The sequence below is a fragment of the Balaenoptera musculus genome, chromosome 12, assembly GCF_009873245.2.
Source record: "Balaenoptera musculus isolate JJ_BM4_2016_0621 chromosome 12, mBalMus1.pri.v3, whole genome shotgun sequence".
Classification (NCBI taxonomy): Eukaryota; Metazoa; Chordata; class Mammalia; order Artiodactyla; family Balaenopteridae; genus Balaenoptera; species Balaenoptera musculus.
This window is the reverse complement of record NC_045796.1, coordinates 44013403-44032859: the sequence shown is the minus strand read 5'-3', so window position 1 is coordinate 44032859 and position 19457 is coordinate 44013403. Positions and strand designations below refer to the sequence as shown.

Below are 19457 nucleotides of genomic sequence, written 5' to 3'. Positions count from 1 at the left end.
ATATTTATATTGCAGAGCATACAATATGTAATGTTTAAATATTTTCTCATCCTTAACACTGATAGTCTTAGTTCCACCATTAAATAAATTCTATGCTGACCACTTGACCTTTTACCAGAGCTGCTCCTATGAATGCAACTCATTCTCTAGCCTTGTAGATTTCTCAGAAAGCTCTCATAACAGTACTCCCTGATTTCTGGCATGTTCATAACTATTTATTTGTGGTCTTTATATCTGAAGTCAGTTTGGCTGGATATAAAATCTTTGGCTCATATTTTCTTTCCTTGAGTATTTTAAATATGTTGCTCCTTTGGCTTCTGGTATGAAACGCTGCTATTCACATGTCCAAAATCCAATCTTTTCTTTCTCTTATAAGTGACTTGATCTTGTGTCTGCTTTGTTTTTAGTCCCATGTTTTACTAAAATATAGCATGGTGTTAATCATTCTAGGCCCACGTGTACTCTTCTCAATATGCAGATTCAATGCTCTGTTACAGTTTTTAAGAGTGAATTGGTCGGTAATTTGTTTTTTATTGAGGCAAAATTTATATAACATTAAATTAACCATTTCAAGTGAACAATTCAGTGGCATTTATTATAATCACAATGTTGTGCAGTCACCATCTGTATCTAGTTCCAAAACATTTTCATGACGCCCAAAGAAAGCCTTGTACCTGTTAAGCAGTCACTCCCCACTCTCTCTGTCCCCAGCTTCTGGAAACCACCAATCCACATTTTGTCTCTATGGATTTAACTATTCCAGATATTTCTTATAAATGGAAGCATTCAATATGTGACCTTTTGTGTCTGGCTTCTTTCACTCGGCATGTTTTCAAGGTTTATCCATATTATAGCATGTATCAGTACTTCTTCATTCCTTTTTAGAGCTGAATAATATATTCAACTATAAAAATTCAGCTATAATATATTCAGCTATATAGTTCACTGTATGTATATACCACAACTTGTTTATCCATTCGTCAGTTGATGGACATTGGGCTATTTCCATCTTTTGGCAATTATGTTCAGTGCTGCTATGAACATATATACATTTGTTTGTGTACGTGTGTTCAATTCTTTTGGGTATATACCTAGGAGTGGAATTGCTGAGTCATATGATAATTCGATGTTTAACTTTTTAAGGAACCATCAAACTGTTTTCCACAGTGGCTGAACCATTTTACATTCCTACTAGCAATAAATGAGGGTTTGTTGATAGAAGTTTTAAATATTTGTTTTGTTTCATGCTTCTTCAGGGACTCCAATTATACTAACATTAATTATTCTTTCCCTATCTTTTATATTTGCAATTTACTCTCAAATCCTTTCTGTTTTCCCCTTATATATCCTTTTTCTCTTGCTGTACTTACTGCATTGCCTATTTTTTACTCTTCTTCCAAATTAGGCTCCATTCTGAAATGATTTTTTTCCTATTTTTTTCCCAAAGTTCTGCAAGTATTCTTTTAATTTTTATTTATTTATTACTTTATTTCTGAGTTTTCCTATCTCCAAATTATTCTGTTTTATTCATAGATGAATAATTATTAATTTCCTTTATTTTATAATACAGTTTACAGTTTCCAACTGTTTTGCAGCCTTATTTTTCTGATATGCCTTCATTGTCTGTTGTCACATTAGTCTATTAATTTTTACCTTTTTTGATTACAGTACATTTATATGGTGTTTAAATAAAATCCTTTTCTGTTACTCATGTTTAAATGAAATGGGTTTTCATGTAGTACATGTTAGGTAGGAGGAGACTTCCATGGAGGGGTTTGAGGTGAGCATAGGTAGCTTTCCTAGCTTCAGGCTAACGGGCTCCCACCCCTGGCCTTAAACTGAACTATTTACAACAATGGCCTGTCTGTAGCCAGAACTACTGTTTTGCAATCAACCTCCTATGTATGTATTCCTCCCCTATCTTGAATACAAACTCTCCTCACTTCAAACCTCATGTTTCTGCCCTGCTGAATTTGGATTCTATTTCTAGCAGTGTTTCTTTAGAATTGGACTTTCTCAAAAGCAGTTTTTGTTAGAAATTTCTGAGATTCTGAAAGTCCACCCCCAGTACTTTCTAATCTTCCTGCTGCTGCTTAGTGTGTCCCCATGGCTGTTTTGAATTCCCCTGCAACCTGGAGGCAGTTTTGCCAGTTGTTCTTAGATCACTCGCTCAAGTTTCCCATCCAAAGTGATGTCTTCTCCTTTGGGGCTCTGTTAGTGATTTCTGTGCCTGGGTCCCCTTGCTATTTATTTCTTCTGCCCCACAGGTGCTCATCCACATGCAATCTGTGTTGGTCCTGCTACCCTGACCAACCCATGTTCTGGGGCTTGTGAGGATATGCCCTCCTCATCTAGTTTTGCTGATGAGGCTATCACTGGGTTTTGTGGGGTGTTTTTGTTATTCTAGTTTTTCTGTTTTTACAAAAGATTTTTTAAAATTTAAAACTATCAATCCACTGTGATCCTTCTCAGACCAGAAATCCTCAGCTCATGTTTTCATTGCAATAGAAAAGCTGTCATATTCTAGTATAGTGCTGCCTAACAGAAATTCAATACGAACCACATATGTAACTAAAAATTTTCTAGTAGCCACATTTATTTATTATTTTATTTTGCTTTATTTTTTTGGCTGTGCCGTGCAGCATGCAGGATCTTTGTTTCCCCACCAGGGACTGAACCCATGCCCCCTGCAATGGAAGCATGGAGTCTTAACCATTGGACCTCCAGGGAAGTCCCCTAGAAGCCACATTTAAAAAAGTAAAATTAGGGACCTCCCTGGTGGTCCAGTGGTTAAGACTCCACACTCCCAATGCAGGGGACCTGGGTTCGATCCCTGGTCAGGGAACTAGGTCCTGCATGCCACAACTGAAGATCCCGCACACCACAAAAAGATCCTGCGTGCTGCAACTAAGACTTGGCACAGCCAAATAAATAAATAAATATTTTTTTTTAAAAGTGAAATTAAACAGGTGAAATCAATTTTTATAATATATTCTACTTAACCCAACACATCTAAAATATCATTCAAGCATATAATAATATAAAACAATGATTAAAATATTACATTCTTTTTTTGATACTCAGTCTTCAAACCCATTATGTATATTACACATACAGCACATCTCAATTTGGACCAGCCATATTTCAAACACACAATAGTCACATCAGGCTAGTAGCTGATGTATTGGGCTGGCCCTTTTATTATGAATCTGAAGCAGTAACAAATTTCATTAAGATTTAAATGCTAAAATAAATACTAATACTAGCACTTGACTCTGTTCTTTAAATATAATAAACATATGCAAGAGATTACATAAAGTAGAACTTCACTTCTATTGCCTTCCAGAAAAGAATGTTAGTTTAACAGTTTTTACACATCTTTCACAAATACTCCTAACCAAAAACCTTAGAAAAGAAAAACAAAAAAACAAAAAACTTCCGTGTATGATAAAAATGTATTATAGACATGCATCAATTTTACAAATTGCCCACCAAAAAAAATTATAAAAATTTAAAATCACCTATTACTAGAGTGTTCAGTATTCTCTGAAGACTGTACCTTTAAAGTACAAATGAGCCTAGTCTAGACAGTCCTTCTTAGTCAAAAAAACACCTATTGAGTTTTATAATCTTTGAAATAAAATAATCACAAAAGGAAAATACATATTTGAATAATACGCACTTTTTGAGCAATATGACGCTTATGCTAAAGTAAACCTACCCAGAAATAGTTTAAAATAAGCCATTTAATCTATAACAACCCTTATCATTTTTTTCATTACATTGACTTTCATTCTGTATCTGTCTTACTGTTTCTTTCCAGTGTTATCTAATATATTCCTCTATTCCTTATATTTCCTATAACCTAGAAGTAGATCTAAAGGTTTATTAACTAGATTTACAGTCAGCCCTCCATATCTATGCAATCTGCATCCACAGATTGAACCAACTGTGGATCAAAAATATTCAGAAGAAAAAAACTCCAGAAAGTTCCAAAAGGCAAAACTTAATTTGCCTCATTCTGGCAACTATTTACATAGCATTTACATTGTATTAGGTATTATAAGTTATCTAGAGATGATTTAAAATATACGGGAAGATGTGTGTTGCTTATATGCAAACACTATGCCATTTTATAAAGGGGACTTTAGCATCCATGGATTTTGGCATCTGCAGGGGTATGGGTGGGGAGGCCTAGAACCAATCCCCTGCAAATACTGAGGAACTATGGTACTTAAATGTTTGTGGCAAGAAATACACTGTGTGTTTCAAGAGGTATATATTGTCTGGTTGTCCCACTATGATTTATGTTTCAAACCAAAAATCTCATGATTTATTAATAACTGAGTAAAACTGGCATTAAGAAAGATGCTAAAGAGGCACAAGTGGTATTCATGAATTAATTTGGCAGACTAATATTCAAATCAGAAGTGACTGTATTCTAAAAAGGCAAGGAAAAACAGGGTAGTATGGAGGTTTTTTGAAAGTGGCCTGCTAGAAGCATGGACTCTTCATTAAGTGAAATAATTTCTCAAGAGGTTGCTCAAATTTTAAAAAATTAAGTAAAAATTCTTTACAAAGCAAGGATGCAGATATCAAAATTCAAAGCTCAATTTATTTTGGAACAAAACAAGTGTTTCAAGTTTACTCTAAACTTCATAATATTTAAATAACTCTTTTCTTGTCTATGATATAAGCATTTTAGCTGCTAAGAAAAGTTAGTTAATGGTAAATTTTATGTGAAGATTAGAAATTTCCATATTTTATTCAATGGCTAACCTCCTAATATGACAGAACTTTATAATCAAAGAGATCTTAGAGAACATAAAAACTATGATTATGACGATTACTATTTAGATAATAAAACCAAGGCCCATCAAAGCTGCTTTTATTTCTAAGGCTACCCAAATGGTCAGTAGCAAAACAGCACTTTGAACCCAATTCTTACTCTCAGGGCAAGGTAGTAAAAGTATTATCAAGCAGTTAGCCATTAGGAAAAATGTGTTTCTACAGCTACAATACCTATGTTTGACTTACTAACAATATTCACAGCTACCATAAAGCAAGCATTTACCTACTATATGGCAAGCATTCACGTACCATGTGCCATCTGTTAATTCTTACCATCATACTCTTTTTTTTTTAATAGCTAAGGAAACTGGAAATCAGGGTTTAAGCAATTTGCCCAAGATCACACAGCTAGTAAATAACAGACTAAAAACTAGCTTGACCATAAAAAAAGGCTGAGCATCTTTCACCTCACTGTCTTACCTTGGCAACACTATAAGGAGCAAAGAGTGAAAATTAATAGCTGATTTCAACCTTCAACTCTTAAATTTTCAAATGATATCCAAAAAAATCTTTTAAAAAGCAAAATCAAAACCAGTTAGTCAACCAGTTAACCCAATCTCTTCACTTTCCTACATTTGATCTTGGATTCATTTACAGAAAAAATAAAATAAAATAAAATAAAACAAAGCTGACCATCGGGATATTCTTTCCCTAGAACTCATCAAGGACAAAATGGCCTCACTCTAGGAGGATCTCTGAGCCTTAAGACCATGGCTTTCATTTAAAGGCCATTAAACAACCAATGGTGAGATTTTCTAAGGTAGTGATTCTCAAAATGTGGTCCCTGGGGACCTCCCTGGTGGTCCAGTGGGTAAGACTCTGTGCTCCCAATGCAGGGGGCCCCAGTTCGATCCCTGGTCAGGGAACTAGATCCCACGTGCATGCTGCAACTAAGAGTCCGTATGCCACAAATGAGTCCGCATGCTGCAACTAAGAAGTCTGCATGCCACAACTAAGAAGTCTGCATGCCGCAACTAAGAGTCTGCATGCCGCAACTAAGACCCGGCACAGCCTAAGTAAATAAATATTTTTTTTAAAAATTAGTTTAAAAAAAAAATGTGGTCCCTGGATCTCCACTATCAGCTGGAATGGAGTGGGGAGATATATGAAACTTCAGGGCACATTCTGCAACATAGGAATGAAGTATTCCCAGGAATGAAAAAGACAGACAGAGAGGCAGTGTATTTAAACAAATTTGGAGGATTATCATTACCATTTATTGGTAAATGCAGTCATTACTGTTCTATTTCTTCTCTCAAACTCTTTTCCATCAGGATAATTCCTTTCTAATATAATTCTTAACTTCTGGATTCCACTCTGTGGCACCAAAATCAAAGTAATTTTTTATTCAGAGTCTCCAATTATTCTACTCTGTCTAGACCTTAATCCTCTGTCCATATAATCTTGTAAAAATACACAACAGGACTTCCCTGGTGGTGCAGTGGTTAAGAGTCCACCTGCCAATGCAGGGAACACGGGTTCGAGCCCTGGTTTGGGAAGGTCCCACATGCCACAGAGCAGCTAAGCCCGTGGGCCACAATTACTGAGCCCCGCGCCACAACTATGGAATTTATGTTTTAAAAACGGTAGCTGGACTTCCCTGCTGGCACAGTGGTTAAGAATCTGCCTGCCAATGCAGGGGACACGGGTTTGAGCCCTGGTCCGGTAAGATCCCACATGCCGCGAAGCAACTAAGCCCGTGCGCCACAACTACTGAGCCTGCGCTCTAGAGCCCATGAGCCACAACTACTGAGCCCACGTGCTGCAACTACTGAAGCCGTGCTCTGCAACAAGGAGCCACAGCAATGAGAAGACCGCGCGCCACAACAAAAAGTAGCCCCCACTCACAGAAACTAGAGAAAAGCCCACGTACAGCAATGAAGACCCAACACAGCCAAAAAAAAAGGCAGCTGTGTGTAACATGGGAGACAATGTGACTGAACTAGAGTTGGGGGATTTGAAATGGAGACAAGTAGGTAAGTCTATGATGTATTTTTAAAAGTTAAAGTACTTTAAACCTCAAAATGAAGTTCCAAACAAGATAAAATGTTTTCTGTTTTCATTTTAATGTTAAAGAATTCAGCTGCTCTATAATCAAACTCGAGGTGGGATGAGGAGAATCAACCTACCAAATATACTAGAAATGTCAAAAGTACACTAAATCCATACTCAATACTCTAATGTAATGATGTTTAAAGTTATTTTTAGTCAGTTTCAAATTTTTCTTAAAATGGAATACCATGAAATATTAACTAACAAATCATATCTTTGCGATTGATTCAGTCTTTCACTAATATGGTGGGCCCTATGTTAGACACAATGGATAGTAGAGTCAACAAGACAGACACCATCCCAGCTCTCATGAAACTTGTATTACAGAATGATTACTGATAAACTTTGAGGACTCATGGCAGAATGAGGCAACTAAAGTTGTTTCAAATAATTTATTCATTCAAATAAACATTTACTGAATATACACAGTGTGCCAGGATCTGGAGACAAAATGATGAATAAGACATGGATTCTGCCCTTGAGGATTTTACTGTCTAGTAGAAAGAGATAAAAAATACATTTCCAATTATGATGTAAAGTGTTGTAAACACTAGTGTACAGGCCATGTGTGATGTACCAATTCAAAAAGAAACAAAGGGAGTCAGAAAGGAGAAGTTTACCTGAATGCTGAACGGAGATCAGCTAATACATGGAGTAGGGAAAGGGAAAGGTCTGAGATGTGAAAACCCCTAGCAAGTGAGACAAGAATGTAAGTGGGTCAAAAAGGTTGGTGTTTAATGTGTTGGTTCCAAATTTCCAAAAATTGGCCCCTTTTTAAAAGGGGCCAAACACCAATTCTGTAATCCACATATAAATCAACTTGATATCATGGAGAAAAAAACTACTAACCAATTCTTAGAAACCAAAATGGGTTCACAAACATAATGCTACCGCCAAAAATCAGCTTTCACAAGCATTTGATAGTTCAGATTATTTCACCTATGACAAAGTCTTGGCCTTCTAAGAGCTTACCTTCTAGAGGTAGAGAAATGTGGCAACCACAAGTTATAGTACAATGTGTAATAACAAATCTTGTAACAGCCCAAGCAAGTTCAAGGTGTTAAGACAGCCTCTGCCTATAGAGTTGGGTGAGCAAAGCCTTCACAGAGATGGTGATGTAAGTGGTGTGCTGAAAGATGAGTGGGTGTTTGACAATGTAGACAAAGGGGACAGAGAAGGTATTATACACAAAAACCTGTGCCGAAGTAGAGATGCCATGAAAGAGCAGGCCTATTTAGAGAAATGCAAATAAACCAGTTTTATTTGAGGCAAAAGCAACTAAGAAGGGGCGACAAGAGATGAGGACAGACAGACTGGACACAGATCAACATGCTACAGAGTTTGAATTTTAGCCAGTAAGTAATAGGGAGGTATACAAAGAAGAGTGACGTAGTCAGACTTGCCTTTTGATATGAACCATTAACATGAATCACTTTAGAATGATTTTGGCAATGAGAGGATGATTTGGAGGGGGTAATAAGCAATTAGGAAACTATGTTAGGAATATGCAAAAAAGGGATAAGGACCTTAATGATGCACAACCTCCTAAACTCAACCCATTATCTTTCCTGCCAGACCCACTCCTTCTCCTGGATTCCTTACTTCAGTGAATGGTATAAGTCTCCTAGGGTTGTCATAACAAATTACCACAAACTTTGTGGCTTAAAAAGAACAAAAATTTACTCTCTCACAGTTCAGGATGCAGGAGCCCCAAATCAAGGCACTGGCAGGGTTGGTGCCTTTTGGAGACCCTGAAAGAGAACTGTCCCATGCCTGTCTCCTAATACTGTGGTTGCCAGCAATCCTTGGCATTTCTTGGCTTGTAGACATGTCACTCGAATCTCTTATTCCATCCTCACATAGCCTTCTTCTCTGTGTCCCTGTGTATCCTCGGAGGATACTCTCACTGGATTTAGGACCCACTGTAATCTGCTATGACCTCATCTCCATCCTTATATTAATTACATTTGTAAAGACCCTATTTCCAAGTAAGGTCACATTCTGAGGTTCTGTGTAGACATGAATTTGGGCGGGGGAGCACCATTCAAGCCACTGTAGGTATCAACCAATACATTTCCCAAACAGAAATGTGGTATCATCCTTAACCATTCCTCTTCCTTTGCGTCTAGATAATTATCAAATACTATTTCTACTCCTTTGAAGATTATCTCCTTTTCTTCATCCCCAATACCATTTTCATTTCAATAACACTCTTGTCTATATAGCAAACTCCTTGCTACAGCACTGGTTGAACTCAATTATTACTCTCATTACTGTGCCTGTATTGCCAGAGAAAGTCATACGACAGGGCAGACTGGTTGTACCATGAATTTATGATAACTCCAAATTAGTCCTCAGCATTGTCTGGCAGTCCTTCTCTTTCTCTGGCCAACTTGCTCTCCCACTCTTCCATTACTATTTCAAATCTTTTTCACTCTCCTCGAGCTCTTAACTTTCACCCACTTTCAGCAGTTGTCCCAGGCTCCTATTCTACAGAGAATACAGAAGCCGTCACACAAAACACTCCCGCTTCTGTGCTTATCATCTCTCCTTTCCCTTTAATAGCTGTCCTTTCAATATAAAGCCATTCTCTCTACATGTATTTTGGATTTCATCTTCACTCAGAAATCTTACTAATTATCCTCTCTTTCTCTAGAATATTCAGATTTTCCTTCAACTAGATGCTTCTCATTGGCTTGTAAACATGTTTAAGTTTATTTTTCCATTAAAAAAAAAAAGAAAACAATACCCCCCTTGAACTCCCCCTCCCCCTCCCGGCTATCCAGCCACACTCAACTTTTTCTGCTTGCTTTTTTTCTCTCCACCTCCTCCTTCCCCAACCAGACATAAATGTGTTTTTGGAGAGCTTGGTTTCTCTAGTTCTGTAGTGTTGGGACCCTTACTTAATCCCTGTAAAATGGGAATAACAATACTAAACCTACCCTACAGGACTATTTTGAGAATTGGGTGAATCGATATATATAAAAGACCTAGCACAGAGCCTGGCCCATAGTAACTGATCAACAGTTAGCAATATAGTTATTGCTAGCAATATATAATATCCATCCATTTATCCAGCCAACTGGCACCTTGGAGTCATCCTGAATTCCCTCATCCCCCTGTTCCAACCCATCCCTATATTTTATTTTTACTTCTCAAATCTCTCTTGTTCTGAACACTTTCCTCCACCTTTGCTATCCTACTCCCATCATCTCACATGGATCAGAATTAAGAGCCCCCTAAATGGTTTTCTGCATTTATTCTTGTTATTTCCCCAAACTCTCTCCTTATCATAGCCAGAGTAAACTATTCTAATCTCCTATCTGAGGTTACCACCTAATTTAAAACATTTCCCATTGTTATGATAAAGCCCTCAAATCTACTACATGGTCTGGAAAATCATGTAGATATTGTCCTTACCTACCTGTTCAAACTTATTTTGCATCTCACTACTTTTGCCCTATGCTCTTATAACACATACCAACTCTCAGTTCTTCAAATGCATTAGCACTCGCCCATCACAGGTGCTTTCTACGTCCTGTTCTCTCTACCAGAATGTTGAACGATATTCCTACTTCTCTTGGCCTAATTAATTCCTACTCATCCTTTATGTCTTAACTCAATAGTCACTTCCTCAAAGAAGCCTTTCTTGATCCCCCAGAATAGGTTCTCATTACTCTATGTACCTCAAAGTTGGAATTTCACATTTACATGATAATTATTTCAACAAATTCCAATAAAATCCAAGTTCCATAACAGTGATGATTATGTCCGTTTTTGCTCTCCATTGTATCCCAAGTGTCCAACACAGCATATGGTGCGTAATTAGCACTCAATAAATATATACTGGAGCAATATTAAACTTCAAGTTCAATGCTGCAAAACAGCCTCATCGCTTGTTTAAAAACAGAACAGCTTTCCTATACTAGCCTAGAATGCTGCCCAGTTCATCCAAGCATGGAACATGGCACTAGAAACTAAATACGAATAGCCTTGGTATAAGTAAGTAAGTAGAAGGGCAAAGGGAAATCAATGTAGTAATTATTGAAAAGAGCAAGGATGGGGAATTCCCTGGCGGTTCAGTGGTTAGGATTAGGAGCTCTTACTGCCAGGGGCCCAGGTTCGATCGATCCCTGGTCGGGGAACTAATATCCCACAAACCGAGTGGCCAAGAAAAAAAAAAAAAGAAGAGCAAGGATGGACAGGTGAGAATGGGGGCAGATTATGGGGGGGGAATACTATTTTTGAAACCTACCATTTTATGGCACTGAAACTGTTCAATGAGCGGTTAACAGCCAATGTTAAACAAATTGCAATAAAACTGATACACTAAAAAAAAAAAAAAAAAAAAAAAAAAACACCAAAAACAGAATAGCTTTAAAGCAGTAAAAGGGTAGTATATCATTAGGTCATTTTCAATGTGGCTCTAGATGGCTGTGAACAGTAAATCACTTTAAAAAAAGATACTTATTCAGCAATTGCTGAGGTAAAGGAGGACATGACAGAAGATATACTGTTTTGCTGTTATTTTAAAGAAGGGGTGAACAGGCAGAAAATCGTACTTCAAGGCAGAGAGGTGAGTTTTTCTAAAGCACTGGTTCTCATCCTTTGTTCTACTCCAACACACCTACTACTGCTACTATTACTATTACTACTACTACTATCCCAATCAGTACCTGTGACTCCAGCACAGCTATCACCAAGTGGCTCACCATAGCAGGGATTCTCAAGCAGGTGGGAAGTATAAAAGAGACGTGAGTAATTTGAAATGCACTACCTCAAAATATTCTGAATTCTCTGCCCTCCCCTTCCCCTTATAGATATCCCTCTCCCCAAATATAATTTATGGAAAAAAGCAGTCACATAGATGTCACTTATATTTAATTTTTTAATGTAACCTCTTTTTTTGTAGCAAAATTGTTTTCCTAACTACTATATTAATATTAAATTAACTACCTAAAGACAATGACTGAGCAGAAGAAGGGCAATCTGGAAGGATACTCAAGACCAATTTAAATATATCATAAGTTACTCATACTGGAGGTACCTCTCTTGATTATAAAAATATTTTATTATGGTAATATGGTTTAAGGTATTAATCTCTAAAACCACCGAACTTTGGTGTACATCTGCTATATCAAACTGTAAGTGACCTCAAATATTATGTCTTAATGTCCATATCCTTAAAACAATAGAACTAATTCAATTCACTTGCTAAGAAATAAAACAGGGCAAGAAAGTATGGAAATCTTTTCTAAAATTTCAAGATCTCAAAAGATTGCTAACAGTACACAGGGCAACCTCTGAAATTCTGCAGATGATACAATGGCAGATCTACTTCGAAAAGCACTACTGACAATGAACCTCTCTCCTCAGCAATACACAACAGAGTCCATGAAAACTGTAGAAACTGCTAAATATAGAAAGAATAACCCCACAGACAGAGAAGTCAACTGTAACTGAAAAAACACAGAAACAATCCCCATTTCCTAAGATCTTTAAATCAAAGGCTTCAAGCACGTTGAAAAATCATGCTCACATTGTGATAGGCTAGCATTTCTTATTTTGAGAAATAATGCCACCTTCTAAGCCAGGACATAGAATCAGAATACGTAATTACATCCAAATAGCACTTTAAAGTTTCCTTAAGTCATTTAAAAAATGAATTAGATATTGTTTCACTTTTTAAAATCTGTTTATCTCAGTAAATACTCTCAGTTGTAGAGTAGCAAAAGCTACTCTTGCTGTTATTTAAAGCTGAAGTACTATTTCTAAAGACCATCAAATGCAATTTCACTACATGAATAAATAACCATCTTCTAGAAACTACCACTGAAGCAAGAATTCAAGAGACATTTTCATATACCTAGATTAAGTGATTAGCTTCATATCAACACTTCCAACCTTTTCAGAAAGGATGAAAGAAATTAACAGTCCTTTCCGTGAACAAGAGTCACAAAATCTCCCATATGCAATTCTATGCTAATCAAAGCTAAATTATACCACCTTTTTCACGACTGACAGGAAAGAGAAAGAATGCTAACCACTAAGCAAGGAGAGGATGCATTTCTGATATTCATACTGATTTGGATCTAGTGGGCATTCTCAATCACCACAACTGATAGTAACGATTTCTCACAAAATCTAATGTTCAAAGAGCTGTGCACATCATTTATTATCCTATTTTTACCTACTTTAAAATGAAAGACCCATTCTCTTATTTATCTAGTTAGAAAATGATCTTTATGTAATAATGGTAATCTATCATGATTTCTAAATATTGTAAAAACTTAATTTTCTGCAAAAATGGTAGGTTTGGGGGGTTTTTTTTTGGAAGCACCACCACTGCACTCACACCCACAACCAAGATTAGAGACTAAAGCAAATGAGCATCCTTCACACACTCTCAAAAATAAACCCAGACTTTGGGAAAGATAGTAAAGTACAGACAAAACCTCAATGTTAGAAGTCAGCTGAATAATTGTAGGGCGCTCTGGAGGGATGTGCCTGTAACTTAAGGACCAACTAACTGTAAACTGAAACAGACATTGATACCGTCTTGCTTATCCCACTAACTTTTCTTAAGAGCTTTGATCAAATTCCCCTAAATAGTTCTTGCAGGCAAGGAACAGTACGTCTGTGTGCAACAACAGAAATTGATCTGAAATAGTTAAAAATAATCAGGACTGTGTCTGTCTGGTGATATACAAACCTAGTTTATCAATGTGAAAGTAGATCTAAAAACTCAAATGTTAAAAGGTGAGCTAAAGTATTCTTATGACAGAATCTCTGCGCTTCAGTTAAGTCTGAGATCTGTTAACGTAACAGGCACAAGTAGGCTGGAGTAATTAGTTCCTGCTTCCTCCTCATAGAGATACAAGGAAGGTGGACGACAGGATCCCGGGAGACCCACACGTCAATCCACACACCTTTTTCTGCTCTAACCTCACCTCAGTCCTTTCCTGCGCGCGCGCGCACTCCCCCCTCATGTAGGAAGCCCAGGTGCCCCGCTTGGCAGTTTTCTAGGGTCGTTTCACGGGTGCGTTAAATGAGGTCTGATGACTGGAGTTGAATGCCACCCCCTCCAGCGCCCACAGCTCACCTCTAGCTTGTGGTTGATTTGGGACACAGTCTGGGCTTTGTGGCAAAGCTGCGCAAAGCAGGAGCTCAGGCTGGTCATCTTCTGTCTCCCCTCATAAGTGATGTCCGCCTGGTCCGGATCGATCTCGCCCAGGAGCAGATCCACATCCACGAAGGCCTTGTCGAACTCCTTCTCCAGCACCTCCAGCCACCGGAACATGGATACCCCGCCGGGGGAGACCCCCACGGCGCATGAGGCGCCTCCTGGGCCCCCGCCGGCTCCTGCCGGGCATGGGCCGCCCGCCGACATGGCGCCGTCTAGGGCCTCCCCTGACTGCTGCTGACCTCGCAGTCCACCCGCGAGAGGAACTGCTGGGACTGCGGGAACCCCCGCGCACTCACGCTCCGTCGGTCCCCTCTCTTAACCCTCGCGCGGCTAACGCCGGCTACGCAGCCCCGGAGGGGCAGGAGCGGCGAAGCTGAGGCGGCGGCGGTGGCGGCACACGGAAGACGCGGGCCGTCCCACCTCTCGGCCCGCCCTCGCCGCGCATGCGTATCGAAGGCCTCGGAGGACGCAGCCAGGAGGGATGAAATGGGCGGGGCTGGGATGCGACCTTGGCCTATGAAAAGCCTGTGCTTGGGACCGCCTGTCAGCGGCCATATTGACATCTGGCAAACTCCTGCTTGAATCCCCGGGAAACCGAGGCGCGTGGTGTTGGCTTACAAGTTGGAAAGGCCCGAGGAAGAGAAGGGTGTCCACGTCGCAGAGAGAAAAGCTTCCACCCGTTTGACTTCATAGTGGGCGGGAGCCGCTCTAGAGTCGTATGGGAAAGTTACCGCGGTGACGTCCCGGGGCAGGGAAGGAAGAGTGAGGAAGGGACATTTGAGCCTGCGCAGTGGCCACGTTTTATCTTTTCCAGTCCAGTTCTTGTTTAGGGTGAGGTGCGTGGGGTGTGTGGGCACACTCGTTCTTCTTGGTAAACCAGGCCTTAAATTCCGGGTGGAACCTGCCTAGAACTGCAAGTTGAAGGGCAGCGGCTCATCAAGTTTTGCTGAATTAATACGAGGCCTTTTCTCTTGTGATTAAAAGTCAGGCAGCCTTGGGTTCAAGTTTTAAACTCTATCACCTATTAGCTGTGCCATCTTAGTTGTATTCTTTAATGTCGAAGCCTCAGTTTCCAAAATTTACTTCACTCAGTAGTAAGGTAAAATGCTTAGCTCCAGTGCTTGGCACTTGGTATGCCTTATTATTCACACCACAGGTCATACATTTCCAAAGCAACTACCTAAAAAGGTGTACTTATTTTAAAAACCGGTGTAGTGTTCCTACACGTGACAATTAGGTAAAACAAAATTATGAGGATTCATATATTCATAATTATATTGAATGCAGAACCCTGTTGAGGCATCGGGGGCACAAAAATGAATGAGGCATGACCCTCATGTTAGCAGAACTCATAGGCTACTGAGTCTAACCCTTATAGCTGCAACTTTAATTTGAATATTCACTCTCAACCCCCTTCCACTTCAAGAGTAGCCCAGTCTTGAAAACAGAAGGAGAAACCAGTCTGATAGAGTAGAAAGTGTCTCTCCTAGGAGACTTGCCTAAGGGAATATTTTACTGGCAGACGACAGGCTCTTCCAGTTAATCTCCACCAAAGCCTGCACTGTGGGCCGCTCACTAATGCTATGCCAATGAGGAATAAGAAATCATAGCTTTAGTTTGCTCTCTGGGTCAGGGCAGAATGTTTAGCATAAAGTCCTTTGGCTTCAACAAACTTAGCTAAGCAAAACTACTCAGAGATCCTTGCCTTGAGCTTAAGTAGGCACATTCACACAGGTTTTACCCAGAAATAATATAAAACTAAGACTTTCAATCTTTCCCCTACTCCCTTCCAAATTAACTTTTTTTTTATCCGCAGTATTTGCAAGAACATCATTACTACAGCTACCAAGTTCCCAGCCACTTTCTCTATTCATAATACAGTTAGCAATCCCATTTTCAGGAATTTAAAGTACGAAAATAATTTAAAGTTGGGGTTGAGGGGCCAACGTACATATGGAATCACAGTGATAGCTTTCAGTTATTGAATACATACTATGTGCTAAACATTGTGCTATCTGCTTTACTTCTTTGACTCTCACAAAATCCTGTCAGTTAGCTGTGGTCAGGTTTTTATAGATGAGTCACAGAGAATTTAAGTATCTTGATAAGCTTGGTATACAGCTAAAGATCCACTGAGGTGAGATTTCAATCTAGGTGTCTTTTTCTCCCAAGTCTTAGCTGTTAATCACGGGGTATAGAAGGATGAGGAAATCCATTTCTTCATGTTTAAGTTACCAGTGTAATAAATTGGCAAATCAGTCTAAAAGTTTTTTTCAAAAAAATAATTTTTTCCCAGTTATAAGTCATATACAAATCTATTAATATATAAGAACTATTATCCAAAAAATTAACTGTAATACTCATTTTCTATTACCACTTTCTTTTGTTTATATGAACATTTGAAAATAAATTTCATTTCTTTAAAAAAATATATCATTCAACTTCCTGCTACATTGTGTGGGTACAACTGAAATGCATTTTAAGTGTTCATATGTATCCAGTGCTCTGATCCTTGGTGAATACCCCCATTTTCAGGATTGAAGAGCCTGACTCCATTTCTGTGTACAATTTTTTTTTTTTCTGTGTACAATTTTTACAACTCCCAAGTCACACCCTGTATCTCAGAACACTTTCATCTCATATTGTCCCTTCTCATTACCATGTGATGTAGCAACTTCCGCATCCCTGTGTGCTTGCTGCTTGGTGCTATGTGACTATTTCGAATGCTCATGAGGAACCCTCTAGGTACACATTATCTTTTGCCCACCTTGACTGGGGTTCTGCATTTTTGCAAGTCACAGCCTAACATGGAAGTGAAAGGCAGGGTTTGATGTTCTAGTGCTGCCATCTGTTGTCAGTGTGCTCTATCTACACTTATTGCCTTGTTTTGGTCTACTTTGGAATTTGGAATAGTATGTAATCTCAATACTTGTGGGACTTATTTTCCTAGGGATAATAAAATCTTGATACTTCTGTTTGCAATTGCATTGGCAGAAACCTCCAAAAACTGTTTCATGAATTATGTTTGTGTGATTAAAAATTTCTTGTATAACTTAAATGTGACAGTCTTGTTTTAAGAATTTAAGAGTTTTACCATAAGGTATTACTAAGAATACAGTGGGGGACTGAGGAAACTGGGGAAAAAAGGAAGATGCTAAAGATTTCTTTGGTGGGTAGTGGTAATTAGCTGTGAGGTTAGTGTAGAGTTCAAACATTTATTAGCACATCGTTAATTGCAAAGGCACTGTAGTGAATGGGCATAGAAGTCTCCCTCTCCTTGGACTGGAGAGGAAGATTATCACTTATTGAATGCTACTGTGTGCCAGGCCCTGCACTAAGCTTCACACGTTTCATTTACTCTCTGGTAATCCTACAAGGAAAAGGAAAAGGTATTAAGTATTATACCATTGGTCGCTAGAAACAATTGTATAATGAATAAAGAGGGCCAGGGAAAACCTGCTACCATTTTATTTGAGCAATGTGGGGAAAGTCTTGGAATATCATAGTCATATGTATTATTTATATTTATTCATATTTGCTAACAATCTGAAATTCTGTGATACACATGCTGAAGAAGTTTGAGCATTCCAAGGTGATTTACTAGCTTCATTCTCCTGATTATTTCTCTTGCATGCACATATGGAACAACTGTTTGCCCTCTTGTTCTTAAAACTTGAAAATTTTGGTGCAGTGATGTAGGATTAGCTAAGAAATCTCTTCCAAGAGGCCTTCCTTTTTTTTTTTTTTTTAATTTTTTTTTAGACTTATTTATTGATTGATTGATTGCTATGTTGGGTCTTCGTTTCTGTGCGAGGGCTTTCTCTAGTTGCGGCGAGCGGGGGCCACTCTTCATCACGGTGCGCGGGCCTCTCACTACCGTGGCCTCTCTTGTTGCGGAGCACAGGCTCCAGACGCGCAGGCTCAGTAGTTGTGGCTCACGGGCCCAGTTGCTCCGCAGCATGTGGGATCCTCCCAGACCAGGGCTCGAACCCATGTCCCCTGCATTGGCAGGCAGACTCTCAACCACTGCGCCACCAGGGAAGCCCCAAGAGGGCTTCCTTTATTCTCATTTGGAACTATGGACTCCATCCCTGTTCAGTTTCCTGCAAATACCTGCTATAGTATTTATCATACATATTTTGGAGCCCCTTGGACTGTGAGCTCCTTGGCAATAATAATGGTTATCTTGCTTATCTTTGAATCCCGGGTCCCAACACAGGATCTTGAATATAGTAGGAATGCTGAAAATATTTGTGTGGTAAGTTTAAAAATTAAGACATTACAACAGTCTACCTAGGAAATTCTAAAGAATTAGAATTTGCTGCTAGAGAGCATAGCTAAACATGTTTTTTTATATTGGCTCAAGAGTTAGGAATATCTATAAAATATATGTTAAATATCTATAAAATACATATTCCTTTAAAATCCAAGGAATATTTTTCCCAACCTAAAGAGAAAGGTTCATTTAACAGTGATGGTTGATTTAACTAATAAATCCAGTATAATTTAGGCATCAAAAATTATTTTACCTATTCCATAGTTAAAATTTATAAGGTACTACATTTGGTATGGTGTACCCAAACATAAAAACAAAACACAGCAAAAAACAAGTTGAAAAAGTCCTATTACTTATTGTTAAAATTGTCATACTACCCAAAGCTATCTACAGATTTAATGCAATCCCTATCAAATTTCCCATGACATATTTCACAGAACTAGAATAAATAATCCTAAAATTTATATGGAACCATAAAAGACCCAGAATTGCCAAAGCAATCTTGAGGAAAAAGAACACAGCAGTAGGCATAACCCTCCCAGACTTCAGACAATACTACAAAGCTATAATAATCAAAACAGCATGGTATTGGCACAAAAACAGACATATGGATCAATGGAATAGAACAGAGAGCCCAGAAATAAACCCATGTGTCTATGGTCGATTAATTTTCAACAAAGGAGGCAAGAATATACAATGTGGAAAAGACAATCTCTTCAGCAAGTGGTGTTGGGAAGTTGGACAGCCGCATGTAAATCAATGAAGTTAGAACACACCCTCACACCATACACAAAAATAAACTCAAAATGGCTTAAAGACTTAAATATAAGACATGACCCCATAAAACTCCTGGAAGAGAACATAGGCAAAACATTCTCTGACATAAATTTTGGCAATGTTTTCTTAGATCAGTCTCCCAAGGCAATATAAATAAAAGCAAAAGTAAACAAATGGGATCAAATCAAATTTACAAGCTTTTGCACAGCAAAGGAAACCATAAATAAAATGAAAAGACAACCTACAGACTGGGAGAAAATATCTGCAAATGATGTGACTGACAACGGATTAATCTCCAAAATATACAAACAGCTC

The 19457-nt window shown here is 38.6% G+C and overlaps 1 protein-coding gene across 2 annotated transcripts in view; it reads right to left on the bottom strand.

The window, feature by feature from the left end:
- Positions 1 to 14539, bottom strand: part of GOPC (golgi associated PDZ and coiled-coil motif containing) — a 35456-nt gene extending 20917 nt beyond the window's left edge. The window contains exon 1 of one of the 2 annotated variants that reach the window (XM_036871674.1): positions 14006 to 14539. In XM_036871674.1, coding sequence (XP_036727569.1) covers positions 14006 to 14293 — 288 coding nt within the window. In that variant the 5' untranslated portion in view covers positions 14294 to 14539. The remainder of the gene's footprint in view (positions 1 to 14005) is intronic. The other variant, XM_036871675.1, reaches the window with a different exon arrangement.
- Positions 14540 to 19457: the final 4918 nt, after the last annotated feature.